We start from the raw sequence: 19,342 nt of genomic DNA, 5'->3' as shown, positions 1-19,342 counted from the left end.
GCGCGCGCGGCTGGGTGCCCAGGCCCGAGTTTCTGCTTAGATGGCATTTAACCAGAGCCACGAACTAACTGCCTAGCTGACCGCCTATGGAACCGCAGAACTAACAACCTGATTAACCGCCTAAGGAACCGCCCAACTAACCGCCCAACTAACACCCCACTAACAGCTTAACTATTAGCCACCAAGGTAGCTAGTGAGTTGGCTAACTTGTTAACAAACCCGCACCTAGATGGTCAGTGAAAATTCCAGTTACTCGTCCAAGAACTTCAACAACTCCCCATTCCGTCCACCACTTAAGGCCTGAGGACTTCTTCGCTTCCTCTTTGACACCGATAAATAACTACACAAAATGATGCAAGTAAAGCAATTTAAAGTGTTCCAAGTCACCGACCGGCCCTGCTGCAGAGTTGAATTGAAAGTTGCCCCCTCTGCCCCTCCAAACTGTGATTGACTGCGGGGTTGTCATCCGGAGAGCAGAGAATCTCGCAGTGCTGAGCGTTTCGTAGGCCAACCTGTCCCACGGGAAGTCAGGGGCAGAAGGTCAAAGCCTCGGGTCATTCATTCCATCAAGTCAGTTAACTTTTCTCTCTCTCTCAATCTCTATATCGACCTCCTTGATGGACGTAGCTATGTTCATCTACTATATAAGATGAGACGATGACAAGCCTATCGAGCCCAAGACTGCAAAGGTGCGGCATAAGATGATAATCGTTTTGTGATTGTGCTGATACAGGCAGCCCATGTGTGAGGCGATGGCAACCTCGTGCGTGTTGAAGCAAGGCACCACCAATCTCGGGGGAGTGCAGCCAGAGGCTCAAGCGAGCATTTGAACCACAGGGACCTCCGAGGCTCTGACATGCTCTTTTGTTGGAGGGCCGAAGAAAGTTCACCGGAAATACACCCTCCTTGGGACGGCCGATCTCGGGTAACTCCCCTCTGCTCCCACTCTTCGACCATTTAGAATTGGTTGAGAGGGGGAAGATGTCCACCGGTTTTAAGTTTTGGATTGTGTCTAACTATTGTTGTACTTAGAACGACCCGTTGTTCATTTTCTAGGGTTAATTCGAAGCGAAGACTTTGCGGCAGTAGCAAGAAGCCTTGATTGGCACGTCTGCTGCAGCGAGAGCCAGCGTCAGTTGTGGCTTCAGGATGGTAGCCTCAGAAGTGCGTCCAAGCCTCAGCAAGCACTCGTGAAGACCATGCAGAGCCCACACGTTATTCGGGTGACGATGAGGCCTGGGAAGAGTCTCATCTATTCCAAGGTCTGCACCGTAAACGGCTGCCGCTTCATCTACGTGGCCTTGCTCAAGGAGGAGTGCTCCATACGCATGTCTCGGTGGCTGCATCCATCCCCAAGGCTCGTCATAAGGCAGCGCATCCACGAGAGCGATTGACTCTCGCAGCTTCTCAAACGCAGAGTCGTACGCGCCACGACGGTATTCTAATTCGCCTGCGAGCATCTTATCCGCCACAGCCAGAATGTCAAGACACGAGTTGTTGAAAAGCATTCGGGTTGATGGAACCTGCTTGACCTTGTCTCGGAAGGAACAAAGCTGTTCCTCAGCCGCGTCCACGTTTCCAAGAACAGCAAATGCAATGCCTTTACCATAGAGCAATAGGGCAGTTGTCACACAGTAAAGTCCTTGATCGGCTGGGAACTCCATTTCAATAATTTCTTGCCAACGCCCAAACCGAACGAGTACGTGGACGCGCATAGCTATGATTCCTTCAAGCCAATCGGCCATTGGCGGAGATTTAACCCTCAACAGGTCCTCAGGAACGGACTGCTCCAGCCAGGCGATTGTTTCAAGTGCCACAGCCGACTGCCCAGCAAACATAGATGCGTAGATGCGAAAATGATAGTCGTGAGCTCGATAGAGTGTGTAGAAGTTCGACGGACCCCTGCGTTTGACAAATTTTTCATCCGCGCGGATTGCATCCATGTTCGAGGCTATCGCGCGTCGATAGTCACCGCAGAGAATGTCCAGGTGGGATGGCATATGCTCGAGATGGCCCGCATCTGGAACAAGCCCCCTCAAGTGATCAGCAACCTGGACCGCTTTCTCCGGGGTAGCCGACATCTCCCAAAAGTGGATGTAGAGGTGAAGTAGACCTGGATGTCGCAGCCCGCCCTCCTGTGCGAGAGCCCGGTCTAGTATTTCTTTGGCCTCCAAGGTGCGTGCGGCCTTGGCCGGTAGGCCGGTAGTCAAGTCCCATAGTTGCCATGGTGTGAGATTCATCAGTGCATCGGCGTATAATGCTGCCACGTCCAGGTCATCGGGAAAGTCCCTGTAGACGGTGGCCATTGCATCAGCATATGCACTATTCCATATCGAGCAATCTTCTAGTGGTTGTGACTGGGGATACCGGTACTCGAGGGCAGCAATGAGCGCCCGTTCCAGTTTGGAGGCTTTTGACGACTTCTCTCGCGCATCCTGCACGGCCTTATGTGTGGTAGCAAGCATCCCTTGGAGTTCCTCTGCGTCGAAGAAACCCCATGGCTTGTTATAATTGGGTCCCAGAGCGTACGCCAGACCCCAGTAGGCTAATGCAAAGTCCGAGTCGTGTGCGATAGCCTGCTTGAAGCATTCGACTGATTCTTCATGATTGAAACCATAACTCCATACTAAGCCACGGTTGAACCACTTTTGAGCATGCTGGCTATTGGTGCTTACGGTGCGGGCGTATGTGCCAAGGTTGTAGTAGTCATCATCCCCAGACAGAACAGGGTGTTTGGCCATTGTTATGAAGGGCAGTAAAGCGCAAATTCAAAGGCCCTTGGTACTTGGTTCTTTACAAAGAGCTGTCCTGGACAGAGCAGTTCGGCGCCAAGTCCATCGGGATGCTGATGGATGGTGGTTGGTCAGTAAATTCTTTTTAGCTCACCATCCTGTAAGGACACTAAATCGGTGATTTGTGGCCTGATATAATTACGAACAAGAAAGACTTGTCTTCCTCGATGGAAATCGTCCCATCTAAGGAACAACAGGCCATCACATTATAGCGATTAGGCGCACCAGGCATCTGAGTATCGGAGTGAGGTTCAATCGCACGACCTTCCGTTTATCGTTCGGCAATCTGAATGTATCTTGCCCCTTTATAAACCCAAGCCAGAAGCCCCAGATCTCGATCTCCATGCCCTTATTGGGACCCCAACTTAGCTGGAGGTCTGCCAGTGGTGCTTTACAGTATGTACGGAGTACAGCTTAGGCATACAGATGCGGAGGAGGTTACTGTAGGTGCCAGCCTGCCAGGAGTCCAGAACAGCAACCAGAGCGTCCCCTTGGCATGACCTCATGTCGTCGTGGTCGAGATCTTGGCACAACGTGTCGCTCAGGTTTGTGCTTGTCATAATTAGTTTGCAGGACCTCACCTCTCTCAAAGCGGATCTCAAGAAAATCTACGCAAAACTCTGTGCTTTCAAGATATTCGGAATGATGTGCTATGACGCAGAGACGTGGCCCACTCTACCAAGGGAAGATATAACAAGACCTATCTCAAAGAGTAGGTACCGCCTTGAGCGCTGCTCACGACCATTCAATATCATGCACATTAGTACTTTCCTTAGTCCCGTCTTGTAGAGATTTCAGAACCGGCTAGAATTAAAGGCTGGCAGACATCATAACAAAGCACAAGCAGACGATATGAAGAACGATGTCGTCCGAATGCTCATCCTCGAGACGGATGAGCCGCATCCAAATACGATGGCGACGAAGGGGAGCTTTGGGGAGATACTGGATAATCTATTCACAGAAGCAGGGATAAAGCACGACCCACCCCTGGGAATCGAGACAGATATGCACTACGTGGTGGAAGACGGCACTGAGAATGCCGGGCACGTTCCCACGATAGAAGAGATACCCGGGGATACGACGGCCGTATTAGTCACCGGAAGCATGTACGACGCACACGGCAACGACGAATGGATCCTGAAGCTGGTCAAGCTGCTCCAGGACCTGTGGCAGCAGCGGCCCCAGATGCGGTTCAGTGGGGTGTGTTTTGGGCATCAGCTGCTGTGCCGCATGCTGGGTGGCAAAGTCGGGCCACACCCGGAAAACGACTGGGAGCTGGCACATACAAAGATCGAGCTGACGGAGATCGGGCGACGCCTCTTCTGTGTGGAAGAGCCCAGTATTCATTTGCATCAAATGCACCAGGACCATGTGAGTGACGCGCCGTCGGCGAAGTACACGGACCTGCTTGGCCTCAGGGACGATGTGCATATCTGGGGCCGCACCGATCATACTTTTGTTCAGGGTGTGTACTTGCGGGATAAGCTGTTCACCACGCAGGGTCACCTTGGCTTTGATGAGAAGATGGTCCACAGGCAAGTCGATATGCGGAAGGCGAATGGGGGGATTAAGGACTCGGATTTTGCGGAGGAAAGGAAGAAGACTGCGGTGTTGGAACACGATGGCATTGTTGTTGCCTCTGCGATCTTGAGGTTTTTCCATGGTGAGGATCATGAGATATACTAATGTAAAATATTTGACGTATGGTTCTCCCTACAGTGGGATAAAGACGGGAAGAGTTCAGCAGGTCCTCGGCTGATACACAAATCTTACATAATTGGCTAGCTATTAATAACCAAAGGCAAAATGAAGGGGCCTAGTTGTATATGAAGCATTTGGATTACTTGACTATGAGGCCAGATAACACCTTCATATTTTTCTAGCATCAGTGACCTTGCCTGAACTTCAGTCTTCCACTGCGGGTTAATTGCGAGAGAGAAGAGCATACGACTCGGGAGGCTTCTCCGGCTGTTCCCTCTGGTACATAGTACAGATCCACACCTAACCTGTCGTCCTGCTACTTTCACACTGCTCCTTTTACACCTTATGCTCGAGCTCCATGATTTCGCTGTTGACGAGGGTCTTGTCGAGGCGGAGCCGCTCTTCAGCCGAGAGATTCGTCAGGTCGACAGCGACCTCGTCGCCAAACTTAGCTGCGATTTCCTCCAGCGCGAGCCCCTTTGTTTCTGGATAGAAGAGATACATCCCGAGGGCACCGAACAGGGGAATGATGATGAATATCAGATAGTACTTCCATCCAATGGTATTGAATGCGACCGGGGCACACATGGTGTAGATGAGGCTGAAGGCGAAGAGACCAGATACGCTGAAGCCACTCCCCTGAGCTCGAATGCTTGTGGGGAAGATCTCGGAACTGTAGACATAGGAGGAGGCGTCCATGGAGCCGCCGAAGAAGGTCACGACTTCGGACTGGTCAGCAAGAAGGATGGAAGCTTGCAACGGATGGTACATCACTTACAGAGATACAGGAAGAAGACTCCAAAACCATTTCCAATCTTATTGTCAGTTCCGCCGTAGCGAGCAAGGCAGGCAGCGAAGCCAGCGACGGAGACCGAGCAACCAAGCTAGGCCATTAGCCAGCGCAAAAGGGCGGAGGAGTCTTGTACCCTACCTGTCCAACGACCATGATGGGTATGCGTCCGACTTTATCAAGCAACATGGCATTGACAAAATTCATGAATGCGGCCCACGTGTCCCAAATTGCATACAACATCAGTGGCATTGCTCCGTACAGATTAAGACCGTTGTAGAGCAACACCTGGTAATTGTTGATCACAAGGCAACCTAGATTGCAGGAGGGAATCAGTGGCATTCAAGACGGACGGAGATTTCTGCCATACCTGTACTCTGGACCAACCCGCTAGATGGAGCCGTTAGAGGAATCACAGAAACGTGTAGTAGACTGGACTCACAGCAGGACGAAACCAAACAGCAGTCTCTTTCGGTAAGATTTTTTGGAAAACAACAATATCCACCCTTGGATGTAGCCCCGTTGCCAGCCCTCTCTTTTCTCAAGCTCTAACTGCTGTCGAATTTGGTAGAGTTCTTCTCTCGCAATGGTGAAGTCGATGTCTCCAGGGGCGTGATGGAGCCGTTTCAAGATTGCGAATCCCTCTTCTTGTCGGTCTCTTGCGACGAGATGGCGGGGAGACTCAGGTAGCCAGGGTGAACCGAGCAAGAGACAAAGAGGAGGCACAATCTGAAGAGCCAAACAGAGGCGCCATTGGGCGACCTGGCTTTTCAAGAAATAGCATCCATAGCCTGTCCAGCCGGCAAGCCCCTGAGTGTGTGTCAGCAGACATTCCACTCACATCTTGCAGCCCTGTCTTACATAACCAACGCAGAGGATAAAGCCATGGGATCCAACCAGGCGGCCCCTTGATTTTGCTGGAGACACCTCCGACTGGTACAAAGGGGTGATCACATTGACCATACCAACACCGACTCCCATCATGAAACGGGCGACCAGGAACATAGCAATGTGGACTGATCCTGCTTGCAGTGCACCTGCAATAATGCACAGAACGGCTGTGGCTTGGATAGACCTCTTTCGCCCAATCTTGTCAGCCAGATACGTGATCAAGAAGCAGCCGAGAAGGCCGCCACCAGCAAACAATCCATTGGTAGCTTCAAGATGGGTTCAATCAGCCAAGTCGAGCTACGAGAGCAAGAAGCCCGCGTACTCACCACCTGTGATCCGAGAGCCTTCGTTGGACTTTATGTCTATGCTGAAGTACTCGAAGAACGAAGGCAGTCCAATGACGGCGCCGATGATAGCGGAGTTGTATCCATAGGTCAGAGATCCGAAGGTGACGAAAAACACGACGAGAAAGTTGTAATTGTTGACGAGAGCCATGCTGGATGATCTGTACACGTCTCAACACTGCGGCCCCCAAATGAGATAGAGGTACGGCGAAGGCCCGTCTTTATGCTTGAGGGACCACACGTGGAAAACGGCCCCCCTGGCCTTCTCCGAGTGGTGAGAGCTTTGGTATTGATTACCCCGAGTAGGATTGTAGCATATGCGATGCCAGCTCTGCCTTCACCGCTAGAGAGTTGGAGAACTGTACCAAAAGAGACTGGCTTGAGATAGATGTTGGCGAAGTGGTAGGATTTCGCTAATTTAGACACTTTACGGCTTCCTAATGCAGCCTTCCCCACAGCCTCGAACAAGGCCCTGTGGAATCGGGGATCCTCACGCTAAGCGTTGGGGCAATGCGTGGGAATGTTGTGAAATGCCCCATACTTATGTACTCGAGTGGCGTATCGTCCAGTCAGCTGTCCGGTACTTTGGGTTCTGGACACGAAAGTGTAGAATGCGAAGATATCTCTTCATGTTTGGAGTTCGAGTTCTATAGCGGGAAGATGTCAAAGTTCAACGCCAAGGCTGTGTAGCCTTGTTTGAGGTAGGGCGGTCCCCGCGAGTCCGTGGCCCGGCTTCTCTCGCCAGTTGTACTTGTCAGGCAAACAATAACCTGGGGAAAGATGTTGGGGGAAGGAGGAGGTGCATCAATCGCCAAGGGGGGGAGGGGCTAGATTCAGGGAAGATGTATCATCTTGCAAAGGGGACAAGAAGGCACGAAATAGGTCTAGAGGTCAGGGTAGCCAACGTTAGCCATCAAAGGCTACTAACATAGTGCCCCCATGTCAATCATGTGACGATCCTCATGCTTGTTGAGCTTAATCCTCCATTTCCAAGACTCAAAATATCTTGGTCAAAACGACTTGAAAGTTTTAAATTGACAATCTATCTGGTCCATCCCAGAAAACTGCTTGGGGTTGCTGCGCCTTCGATGACCGAGTGAGCGAAATGGAGACCGACCTACTTCTCGAACTTATTCCAGGGCTGCAAGGTGACTCCCTCGGTATGTCATCCAGTAGAACGTGGCTTGACAACTGATCTTTTTGATAATCGCAACAACGGAGCTGAAATCGCAATTCAAATATCCTCGGTGGCAACTACTTGATTATCATGATTGATGGCAAGTTTATGAGCTTTGAGAGAAAATTTGACGGGGTTCGGCGCCTCGAATATTTTGTCGAGCTCTTCCAGCTGGGAAACAATCAGATAACCTAGCATAAAGCGGCAGTGAAGTGTACTTACCGTTCTCTTCCGAGTTTCTGGGAGGAAGAAGTACCAGATAGCAGTCTGGATACCGCACCAAACAATGAACACAATATAAGTCTTCCAACCAATATCATCAAGGGCCACGGGCCACGCAAATTGGTTTAGCATACCACCAGCGTTGACTGCCAGGCTAGAAAACGCCATTCCCTTTGCTCTCATTTCGAAAGACAAGACCTCAACTGGATACAGTGCTTGCAAAGGCGTAATGCCGAAAGAGTACACTGCGCCGAACAAGAAAATGAAAGCCACGGTTGATCTGGCGGCATTGTCATTCGTTTGTCCAGACCCTGCAAAGATGCCAGTTGAAGCAGTCACTCCAATCCAGACAAGGCAGCAGCCAGCCATGGAAAAGAGCATCAGAGGTCGACGACCGATGCGGTCCACAAAGCGAGCACCCAGCAACGCAAAGAAAAATTGAAAGCAGGCGTAACCCAATAGGATATTAGCCTGTGTGATGCTCTCTGTGTAACCAGCGGTATCTAGGACAGCCGGGAGGAAATATGACAAGGGTCCCTAGACTCTAGTTAGCTCATGACGGTACGACAATATGAAAGATGGAAGGATACATACGTTGCCCGCCCATTGCGCAAATATGGAGAAGCAGCAGTTGGCCGCTAAGCGATAAACACTTGATCGTGTGTTGAACAGTGTACGATAATCCCACCAGCGTTTATCCTACCGCTGTTAGATCCATAGATTGTGAGCTAAGAAAATACTCACCGCGCCATCCAGATTCAAGAATTCCTCATACTCCTCCAACTGCAATTTCACCCAAGCATTCTCACGATTACCATAACCATGCCATTTAGTGAGCATGTTGACCGCGCTTTCTCTTTTGTTGTTGACGTATAGCCATCTTGGAGACTCGGGAATGAGGAAGCAGAACAAGCAAATGAGACCTGGGAAAAGGATTTGAAGCCAAACCGGTAATTGCCATGAGGTGTTGCCGCTGATATTGAGGCCGCCTCGGATGGCGCCGCTCGACAGAATGGAGCCGGTGAACCAGAACGTGTTGCAGTATGCAGTTGCAATACCTCGAAAAGCCGGGTGGGTTGTCTCTACAACGTAGATCGGCCCAGCAGCAGAAGCAATGGAAACGCCAAATCCAAGCAGGAAACGGCCGCCCATGAATTGATGGACACTAGCGTTATGGATAGTGGTACCAGTGATGACAGCACCAAGAATAATCAGGACACTGCCGATGAACATACCGGGCCTTCGACCCCACGTGTCTATCGCTGGCCCTACAAAGGGGAGTGCGCAGACACCTCCAATCTGATACATCGCGGAGATAAGACCTGCCCACATACCCTTGTTCGCGCCATCGAAGAATTCCAGGAACGTTTTGTTGGCAGTCAAGCCTCCAAACAACGACCCGTCGAATCCATTCATGGTTTGACAGAAGAAACCGAGCAAGACGCATAAAAGGAGCTTAAGAGAAGTTGGATGGAAGACAGGAGGTTTTTCGGCAATGAGCGCCTCGTTGTAGGCCTCACTGCCTTTGACGACTCTGACCTCTGCCACATCGAGCTGCGAGCTGTCAGAGCACAACCTCGCGGTTTAGAGCTATCACACGCACCTTACGACTGTCGACAGCCGACATAGGCTCGACAGTCTCCGTAATCGGCTTCTCAGACGACATCGTGAGGCACTCAATGTTCTGGTTTCAACTATTCTTGTCCACGTATATCATAGTAGCGACCTCTGGAGATTCTTATACCGCTCAAGACGCAAACACGTGAACGGAATTAGAGAGATTCCAACCTCCGCACCGAAAAAGGTCAAGTGTGCATTGATCGACAGCATGGAAGGCGTGGTCCATTGTCTGACTGTGTGAAGCAACTGCTTTGAAATGGGGCAGACACGTGTGACTGAATCGAGTCCAGGGTAACGCTTGATACTAGACGGCTGACAGTGGCGTAAAAGCGGTGTTTTGGACTCCCATGGACGGCAATACGGAGTACTGCAAATGGTCTCTGCCTAGTGCATACTAGGAGCTCGAAAATTGTAGGCCTTCGGAGGCCATACCTGAATGCTTGAAGGACCATGTCATGACATTCTTGGGCGCGGCAGGGCCGACTCTGCAGGGGATTATCCTCGAAAATCAAGACACAACATGGTCTACAGGCTGTCTGTTCTGATGCGGGAGCGTTCGTGATCATTCCATCCTGTGGATCCGATCCTCTGCATGTCGAACATCCTTGTTGGAAAGAGTGACGAGCGTGTAATTCGTTTAACGTAGTTAAACACAAACCTGACCTTGATAGAGCGCTAATACTGTTTCAGCGCGGAAGGCTGTCCCTCCGCGCCCGAACTGGAACCTGATAAACTCATTACACCCACCTCAATGTCTCTCGAGATGAACTAGCAAAGTTTGACTTGAGGATTTCCTGTACAAGGTTACGCGCATGAATGTATGAATGTCATTTATTGTCCGAGGTTTAACAGAGGAAGGATCCATGTGGGGAAAATGACTATTTCCGCAGCTGAGCAATGGAAGCGAAACGAAACCCCCAGGAACGTTTGCCGAGGGCCGACAAGGCATAGGTTCTTTGAGCCCCAGGAGGGCGAGGAAAAGCCGTGGCAAGAGCTTCCTATAGACTGATCCTTGAGCTTGGGCTAGAGCAAGAACGAATCTCGAGTCACATGAGGATAACGTATTCCAAAGCATTGGCTTGTCAACTCGATCACTCTCCGGCGTCTTCCCGTCGACCAGTGGTGGTGGCGAAAATTTGGCACTAAGCATTGGTTTGGACTGTGAGCAATTGTATTTCATGTTAAGCTTCACCTTTCTTGAATCAAGTCGGTGTCCTCAAGCCTATGAATATCTAAACCGGACGGCCTATGACCTGAACTCCCTGCGCACCACCGGCGATACTGCTCCACCTGTCGCGATGAACTGACCCTTCCTTGGTGTGACCAGCTAGAGAACACAAAGTTGAATGACCAGCGGTATATGTGATCGCACCCTGCTCAAACAGTAGCATTGATTTGGCGGTTCCGAAGGCAATCGAGAACCATGATTTTGCGACCAACCGACGTTTCAGCGGCGCGGAAACCTGCATGTTGATGTGGCGCTGTGCGGGATAATCTTCGCCACAAGTCAAGACCATCACGTAGAGAAGAGCGTTTACGAACGCCATTTAGAATTCCCATTTAGGGGTTCCATATCAACGTTGAGGGGACCATGTTTTGGAGTTTCAGAGCAGTTGCTTGTCAAACAGGAGTTTTTCAGGAAGCGCCAATGGCTGCCGGTTTCGGTGATTGGACGCCAACTCTCTAGCTGTTTCTATCGCATGCGTTATTTTATGACTCGGGGTTGAATCTGGATTTCTCTCGAATCTGTGCTCCGTACTTGTAGAAGAGGATCGGCACGGGGAGAAAAGCCACGCACAAAAACGCTAAGATTGAAGTCGCCCAAGCCACACCTAGCTTGTGGTACATTGATTTGGCGAACAAGGGGAATCCCGCCGCAGCGATAGATCGTATGAACGTGTTGATCGCAATTGCACTATTGGAGTAGAATGCATAACAGTCGATGATATAATTCGTTCCTTGCCAAAAAGTCACAAGGCTACCCATGCCAAGGAATGCTGTTGCGAAGACCTGTGGGATCCAGATGATTCGGGGGTCAGAAGTCCTTAGTCACTTGGGTAAGCACTGTGATTGGTGAATACTCTCTTCGCACGGATACATACCAGGCAAACCAAAAGAGACCTATAGGTAAGACAACGGCACCCACAATCATAGGTGGTAGGCGTGCCTCGGGAATGACTTTTCCATGTTTCTCGAATGACCTTGTGAAGGTTGTGCGCGTAGAATAGGCGATCAGGCCTGTCCCCATGATTATTCCAACGATGAAAGCTGTAAATGGGAGCGAGCCCACACCCGGGTTCCACCCTCGCTCTTCCTGGAAGGAGATAGGGAACTAGTTTTATGTTAGAGACCGCATGCCAAATGGCTCATGATCGCCTACTGCAACGAACAACAAGTAAAGAACACTACGAACATTAGCTAGCTTCCATAGGATGTGGATAGTTTCCTTCGTACCCATAAATGAAACTCATATAAGCTGTCATCAAGGCAAGAATCGGTTCCTGCGTTATCATAACGAACGGTCGGACAAGATAGACTGTGATGAGTGTATTTACAGTTATACGGCTTTCATCCGCTTTCGCATGGAGTGCCCAGTTCTTCGTTTCGTGCCGCAATCGCTTGGCCTTCAGCTGGAGAATCCTTGCTGCAGATGTTTCTGGTATGAGCAGGAGTCCAAGGGAGCCGAATGCTGCGGCCATGATAAGGGTGATCCAGGCAGTCCACCTCCATCCAAGATATGACTGTGTGATGAAACCACCAATCTAGGGCAGAGCATGAAATTAGCAACTATTGCATGACTGAAGAAGGGCCGGGACTTGAACAATTCAAGGCTATTTATTGAATGTGATGAAACTCACAATTGGACCTGCGACAGGCCCACAGAAGGCCGAGGCAGCAAAAACGCACACAGCGTATGCTCTCTCAATGGGGCCCCAGATATCTGCCAATGCACCTCCCACCACGGCAAGGGGAGAGGATGCAGCAAAGCCACCAAGGAACCGGGCCAGCATGATAGTCTCCACATTCTGAGCGACGGCCACCGGTATTTGAAAGATAGCAAAAGTCAGATATCCGACAAAGAGAGGCACTCTTCGTCCGAACACCTCGGAGGCTGGTCCAAAAAGAATCGGGCCAAACACAAAGCCCTACCTGACGGTCAGCAGTGATTCATTGGAGTGAGATGCCACCTACAAGCAGGAAAAGGGAAACCCCAAGGGTCGACACGACCTCAGAAATGCCATACTCCTTGGCCACTGGAGATATGGCAACAGCCTGAGGGAAAGGTATTAGGAAATAGTCAGGAATAAGTCCAGCTGCCATGGACTTACATAGACTGAGCTGGAAAAGGTGACGACAAATGTCATTCCTCCCATCGACGCTGTGATGGCCCACTTCTTCCTGGCCGGCCAGTTTCTGGGATTCTCTGGATCATCTGCGCCTTCAAATTCAACCAGATCGTTCCTTGCTTGTTGGGGCACATCGTGCACGGGGACAGAAGTCTCGGGCTGCTTTTCGGGATCCTCTTCCTGTAGATCGAGTGTATCACTCGCTTCATCGGGTGTGCTGCTAGTCATCCCGAACGGCGCGGACTGTGGTGTTGACGTAGAAGCGGGTAGGCTTCCCTCAGAACTGGAGCTGGGCTTCGCACACATCCTCTTTCTAGCCAATTATCGTTGTAAATGGTACATTGTATGCAATAAACTCCTGATCATGATGATAGTACAGTATTCAGAGAGGGTGGAACGCGCAAATTATGGGTATATTGCATGTTGCTGTTGAAAGCCATGTTGAAAGCGAAATATTCGGGGTCACAGCAGTCCCTTGTTGTTGGTGCGGCCGGATATCGGATATACGGCACATTTGGGACGATCTTCGTATCGGTGGGTGTAGGTAGGATCTCTAGGATCTCTTGGTATTCCGTATAGCCACCCGAAAGGCACCTAAGCATCCCTAAGGGTAATATAGTTACCCGAAATGAGATGGTCGAAAGCCAAACAACAGCTGGTACTATTGAGTCCACCGGCCCTGGTACGAGAGTCTGGTCTGTTCTCCATCCTTCACTGCTAGATTTTGTATGATAGTTGAGGGTTCGACCGCAATGTTTCTGAAAAGTCCGAGGACAAAATTCGGTGGGATTGGGGCGCCCGAAGAATAATTTCGTACCACCTTACTCTGTACCGGCCGTCTAGCTAGGTCCAGTAACGGTTATCTCCTTCGTCCATCGCCATAACTCCGACAATAAGAAGGGCAGATTAACAACGCCCCCTGATTCACCCCTGATAACGTGCCTAGAGGCAAGCACTGGATAATTACAAACACTGTTACACAGGGTGATATACGTGATCGCGTATCATCTATACATAAGATTCCTATCACTATAGTTCTGGGTATACATCTGTCCGTCTGGGGAGTGGAATCATTCGCCGAATGTTTCTTAAAATATCCAGGTCGATATCTACAACCAGGATTTCGGGATCACGGCCACCTTCTTTCTCTCCGTCAATGTCATCCACATGATCTAACCGACCAGTAATCTCGCCGTTGGGGGATATTGCAATGGTATCGCCATAGCTGACTCGTTTCTCGTTGTGACGGCCGCATTGTGCAGCGGCAATAACCCAGCTCTGTGTCTCGATTGCCCGAGCCCGTAACAAGATCTCCCAGTGTGATTTTCCCGTTGGGACAGTGAAGGCCGAGGGATAAGTGATAAGCTCTGCTCCCCATCGACGAAGCCGCAGGGCAGGCTCAGGGAAACGCAGGTCAAAGCAAATCAAACTGCCAACATTGCCCAGGGGTGTCTGGTAGGGACGGACGACTTCGGGTCCAGGCTCGGTGGAGTCGCTCTCTCTAATTTTGGGGCCATTTGGCCGGAGGTCTATGTCGAACACGTGGAGCTTCTGATAGCGATGCACGATATCGCCTCCTTGGTTGATCCATATCAGGGTATTCTTTATTCTCCCAGACGGGGGATCAGTGGGTTCGTGAACTCCAACGTTTATGGCCAGTGCATTCTCCTTAGCTGCCTGCTGCAGACCGCGGACAAAGAGGCTCTTCGAAGGATGTTGACACAAGCTTACAGACTCGGTCGGGGACGACGCGATATAGTCGGAGGCTTCAGGGAGGAACAGGGCCTAAACAGGGTTCTTCTGCGTGAGGACTTGGTTAATGCCGAGCACGAGGGATCTCGACATCTGCAGTAAACTGGATTTAGACCTACTTTTGCACCAGCTGTCACGGCCTTTCGCACAAGAGTCTGGCATTGCGCAAGGTTGTGGCTCATTGAGACCGTTGAGCATATCTGGCCCACAGCCTACCCGAGAAGTTTAGTAACGGAAGGAAGTCAATGAGCTGGCGTGGTGGTGGCATACAGCGAGCACCATTGCATCGAGGTTGATCTGATGCTACAGGGTGGATGGAGCAACAACAGGCGGGTGAGGCACCAGCGCAGTGGCTGTTATACGAGTTGATCTCGTCCCGGTCACCCGAATGAGGCCAAAAACAAATATCGGACTTGTATCGGGGGCAGGTGCGAACGTGGTGAGGGGACGTGGGGAAGGAGGCCGGGGCTCTCGGCTGACCTTCTGGAAACGGGGTTCGTATATCGTATTTTGGGGATATGGCAGGATACTCGGTAAATACGTACCTCGGTGTAGGGCGAAGAGGCATCGACACGAACTGGTCACGGACACACGTAACACCACTACCAGCTCCTCGCCTCGTCCGCTGGGGAGTGTCTGCTGCTTAGCAGGCCAGTCCACCATCGACTGCATGAGACAGTTTCTCTTAGAGTGCGTCTTGGGATGTCCTTTCGCCCTGTTGGTTGACACGACCACAACCGTGTCGGGTCTGCGACACCGCCATGGGCCAATGCTCTCACGATCGGGCGAAGGAGGTTCATCGAAGGCCCATCCCTCCTTCAATTTACTGCTGGTTGGGTTGGAGCAAGGCGATTGGCGTGTCCCTATTCTATCTCACTGACTCGACCCCGCCTCCTCTCGCTTCACCCGCTACTATTTGATATGCTAGGCTGCGGGGAAGCGAGCTGCAAACCTCTAACCAGGTAACAGTCAGGCAAGCTGTTGGACGTCGGCTCCGCTCAGCATCGGCTAGATGGGAATACTAAATCAAATCACCTCCCCTGGTGACCATATCTCTTCATCTTTCGGCTTGATTCATCCAAGTTTGACCAGCAAGACCAGCCTCCAGCACTTCGCACCTCCTTGCAACAAAAAAACAACATGGCTACCGTTGATATACCTAGACAACAAAAAGCCGCCGTGAAGGTTGGTGAAGGCGTGGATGCTAAGGCGCCCGTTCAACAGGTTGATGTTCAATCTCCCGGACCTGGTGAAATTCTCGTCAAAATCAATTGGTAGGTGGCCAGGCCACGATCCTACTTATTCCCAGATCTAACAAGCACTAAGGACTGGCCTCTGTGCTTCCGATAAATCTCTGATACACGATGAATGGGCGGCTTTTGGCGTTGCAATGCAACCCGCTACTAAAGGGATCGCTGGCCATGAGGGCGCCGGTGTCGTTGTCGCCGTAGGCGGCGATATGCACCACAAGTGGAAAGTCGGCGACCGCGCCGGAATCAAATGGGTCTGGGGTACTTGTGGCGAATGCGAATTCTGCACCAACGGTAGCGACGAGCTCCACTGCCCCAACCAGAAGAATTCAGGCTTCACTGCGGCAGGCACTTTTCAACAATATGCTATCAGTGATGGAAGATACACCACCCGTATTCCCGAAGGCGTTTCCGATGAGGAGGCCGGCCCTATCATGTGCGGTGGTGTGACAGCGTATGTTGCTTGCAAGAGGAGCTCTGTTCGCCCTGGCCAATGGATTGTACGTCGTGCTACTATTTAACCAAGGTCACACATCACTAACTTGATTATCGTAGGTTCTTCCCGGAGCAGGAGGCGGGCTTGGCCATTTCGCCGTTCAATATGCCAAGGCCATGGTAGGTTAAACGACCAAACATAGACCGCCGCTGACAACTTTCTAGGGCATGCGAATCATCGCCATCGATGGAGGTGACGAGAAGCGAGATCTCTGCAAAAGTCTAGGTGCAGAGGAATTCATCGATTTCACTCAAACCAAAGACATTGCAGCTGAGATTGCACGTATCACCACATACGGCGCCCATGGAGTCATTGTCACTGCTGCCACGAAAGAGGCTTACGCGAGTGCCCCGTCCTTCCTCAGACCAGGTGGCACCGTCGTTGCTGTTGGTCTTCCTAAGGATCCTACCGTTCTGGCGGGAGCACCTCCGCTATTATTGTGCCTGAAGAAATTAAATGTTGTGGGCAGTGTAGTCGGTACACTGAAGGATGTTGAGGAAGCCCTAGATTTCACATCAAGGGGCCTAGTGCATGTGAGTTCACCAGTCAGCTTTCGTGATCAAATTTCCAATATTAACACAATCCAGCCCATCCTGACCAAGGGAACCCTCGAGGACGTGGACAAATATATGGATCTGATGATTGCCGGTAAGCTCCCAGGCAGAGCTGTACTTAAAGTATCGTGACCTCTCAATGTCAATGTTATATCAGAATGCTGGAAGAAAAGGCTCCAGCTCATCCAAGATTGCTATTGTTCCGTGACGTTGAAATGTGACAACCGATTTGGCTCGCGAATGTCTCCTTTATGGTGACATGGATGTGACAACGAGGCTGCTCTTGCAGTAGAAGACAAACGGCAACATGTATAAATGTGTTATGGTTGATTTTTCTTTCCAGCACTCTTGATCCTGGCCCAAGAAAACCATTGATACCCTATTTCCCGCATTTCACTTGGCCAAGGACAAGGATAAGTTGATCTACAGGATTCCACTAGACGAACGGTCGAGAGTTCGGCTTATCGTCCAACAATCTCTTCAGGAGACCCGGCCGCGCCAATTATAACTGGACCTCGTCGAGCAGCAGCGAGGGCGGACGCTCGGGCTCGAGCAGGCGCGGGCGGCGTGATATCCCAGGTTCCAGGAGCTACCCCCACATGGATGGCGAGCCTTCCGATCATCATTGGAGACAAGAAATGCTCCTGGACACGGAAGACAGGTACCGTGCAGGCACTCTCTATGGCAGCAGCAACGCGAGCACCAGACACCTGTACCTCAGGGGACGACGCAATGCCCCACCAACATCTCACGATCGGTTCGACTTAGAGCCTAGCGACAATGAAAGCGACTTCGAGAGAGATCATATGATCCATCGTCGCTGGTTATCGCCGGAGGCCAGAAGACGGACAATGAGATGGACCGGCGCCCGGAACCACAGAGTCAGCAGCGATATTGACGACCAGTCGAACTGGATGTTAAACAGGGAGGCGGACAACAGGCCAGACAGGAGGGAGAACAGGCCACGAGCTTGGTCTCTAAATAACAGGGAAGCGCGAAATGCTGCTCGCAGCGTTCGCGTGGGCCGAAGCGTGAGTCGTGAACGAGATTGGCATCGCGATGACCGCTGGTGGTTTTATGATTATACTATACAATCCAGGCGACCAGCTGTTGTCGGTGGCAATGACCCCCTGCTTACCACTGACGCCTTGGCGTATCATGACCAAGAGGAACGAAGAGGCAGGTCGCTCTTCAGATAGGATCGATGCTGGTGCGAATGTTGACCCTGAACGCTGGACATCGACTGCTGGCGCGGATGAATGATGACGGAAATCAATTACTGACTCACATCTTGACATTGGCAGGATACGTCAGCTACAGTGCTCGAGTGAGAACAGCTTTCGACATAAACACTGTTATCCAGAGGGCCTCCTACCTCTGGTCAATCAAACTTGCCCGAGAGGCTGCGCTGCTATACATAGCGAAAGGGAGAATACTTTGGCTATGAATGTTATATCTTAGTCCTTTACATTCTTCCTCTGCAGCAAGCCTCTCTTCTACAAGACTATAGTCGACGCACTCGGCTGACAGAATCCAACAGACGTCGCAAGCATGGCAATTGACAACCACTCCCAATTGCTTGTAGGAAAAAGCATGTATCTCTGTTTCGTTTGAGATAAATGAAAGAGCCAATTTCCCGCCTCAAGAACAAGGTATTTAACATGACACACCTGTGGTGAGGTCAGCAGGTCAGACTCACAGCAAGACCAAAGAATGAGGTGCGAGCAGACTCTACTACCAACTCATCCCACCTCTCACATTCATTCAAGAACCCGGTCTGTCTGGAGGGGTTCTCCATCTGGTTATATCGTCACTACATCAAACTCACCGATATTCCTCTCAAACAAAGAAATGTTCACCCAAACGGGGCAAAGTATTCATGATTCCAGTCCTCATCACCGTCACCAGTGATAGCAGCCGACAAACAACAGCGACAAAACGAGGAACAGATCCAAGTATACAAATTCGTATAAATATAGCATCTATCTTCCTTTTCCATCTTTTTGTTTCCCGCCAGCATCGGGCACACCCCCACGAACTTCCAAGCCAATAGCTCACCTTATACATATCATTCGTCCAAATCAAGGACTGGATCGAAAAAGCCATAATCAAACGGGAGCTCAAGTATACCTATATCTGTTATATCCACCATCTCAAGGAAGCAGCAGCAGCAACAGAGAGACAGACTACTTGCATGAACAATCAAGACTTTATGACTTAAGGAAGCATACCTCGTCAGTGCAGGAGTTTCTCGCCGGCAGCAGCAGCGATGGACCCAGTTCCAGTTACCCATCTGTATCCCGGCACAGTGCCCGGTCTGCACCAGTGGGCCGATCCAAAGGGGCAAGACGACTACTCTCCGCCTCCCAGTCGTCCGCCGGCCAACCCCCCTCGTACGCCGCCACC

The 19,342-nt window shown here is 50.9% G+C and overlaps 7 protein-coding genes across 7 annotated transcripts; 2 read left to right on the top strand and 5 right to left on the bottom strand.

The window, feature by feature from the left end:
* Positions 1-1,058: 1,058 nt before the first annotated feature.
* Positions 1,059-2,741, bottom strand: A1O9_01094 (uncharacterized protein; the record flags this gene model as incomplete). The annotated part of the gene is made up of 1 exon (XM_013410254.1): positions 1,059-2,741. One exon carries the CDS (start codon positions 2,739-2,741, stop codon positions 1,059-1,061), a length of 1,683 nt encoding a protein of 560 aa, XP_013265708.1.
* Positions 2,742-3,644: 903 nt separating this feature from the next.
* Positions 3,645-4,478, top strand: A1O9_01093 (uncharacterized protein; the record flags this gene model as incomplete). Its single annotated transcript, XM_013410253.1, has 1 exon — positions 3,645-4,478. One exon carries the CDS (start codon positions 3,645-3,647, stop codon positions 4,476-4,478), a length of 834 nt encoding a protein of 277 aa, XP_013265707.1.
* A 351-nt stretch (positions 4,479-4,829) lies between these two features.
* Positions 4,830-6,669, bottom strand: A1O9_01092 (uncharacterized protein; the record flags this gene model as incomplete). The annotated part of the gene is made up of 6 exons (XM_013410252.1): positions 4,830-5,222; positions 5,425-5,597; positions 5,637-5,653; positions 5,726-6,093; positions 6,145-6,440; positions 6,501-6,669. The coding sequence occupies 6 exons, from the start codon at positions 6,667-6,669 to the stop codon at positions 4,830-4,832; spliced, it is 1,416 nt and encodes a 471-aa protein (XP_013265706.1).
* A 1,083-nt stretch (positions 6,670-7,752) lies between these two features.
* A1O9_01091 (uncharacterized protein) lies at positions 7,753-9,583 on the bottom strand (the record flags this gene model as incomplete). The annotated part of the gene is made up of 5 exons (XM_013410251.1): positions 7,753-7,866; positions 7,918-8,454; positions 8,512-8,616; positions 8,662-9,471; positions 9,521-9,583. The coding sequence occupies 5 exons, from the start codon at positions 9,581-9,583 to the stop codon at positions 7,753-7,755; spliced, it is 1,629 nt and encodes a 542-aa protein (XP_013265705.1).
* A 1,664-nt stretch (positions 9,584-11,247) lies between these two features.
* A1O9_01090 (uncharacterized protein) lies at positions 11,248-13,112 on the bottom strand (the record flags this gene model as incomplete). The annotated part of the gene is made up of 7 exons (XM_013410250.1): positions 11,248-11,581; positions 11,640-11,869; positions 11,918-11,942; positions 11,992-12,299; positions 12,396-12,683; positions 12,730-12,810; positions 12,867-13,112. 7 exons carry the CDS (start codon positions 13,110-13,112, stop codon positions 11,248-11,250), a joined length of 1,512 nt encoding a protein of 503 aa, XP_013265704.1.
* Positions 13,113-13,913: 801 nt separating this feature from the next.
* Positions 13,914-14,818, bottom strand: A1O9_01089 (uncharacterized protein; the record flags this gene model as incomplete). The annotated part of the gene is made up of 2 exons (XM_013410249.1): positions 13,914-14,669; positions 14,756-14,818. The coding sequence occupies 2 exons, from the start codon at positions 14,816-14,818 to the stop codon at positions 13,914-13,916; spliced, it is 819 nt and encodes a 272-aa protein (XP_013265703.1).
* A 958-nt stretch (positions 14,819-15,776) lies between these two features.
* Positions 15,777-17,068, top strand: A1O9_01088 (uncharacterized protein; the record flags this gene model as incomplete). Its single annotated transcript, XM_013410248.1, has 5 exons — positions 15,777-15,910; positions 15,963-16,386; positions 16,442-16,501; positions 16,547-16,915; positions 16,970-17,068. 5 exons carry the CDS (start codon positions 15,777-15,779, stop codon positions 17,066-17,068), a joined length of 1,086 nt encoding a protein of 361 aa, XP_013265702.1.
* Positions 17,069-19,342: the final 2,274 nt, after the last annotated feature.

This window comes from Exophiala aquamarina (assembly GCF_000709125.1).
Source record: "Exophiala aquamarina CBS 119918 chromosome Unknown aczIA-supercont1.1, whole genome shotgun sequence".
In the NCBI taxonomy this organism is placed as follows: Eukaryota; Fungi; Ascomycota; class Eurotiomycetes; order Chaetothyriales; family Herpotrichiellaceae; genus Exophiala; species Exophiala aquamarina.
This window is presented reverse-complemented; position numbering and strand designations above follow the sequence as displayed.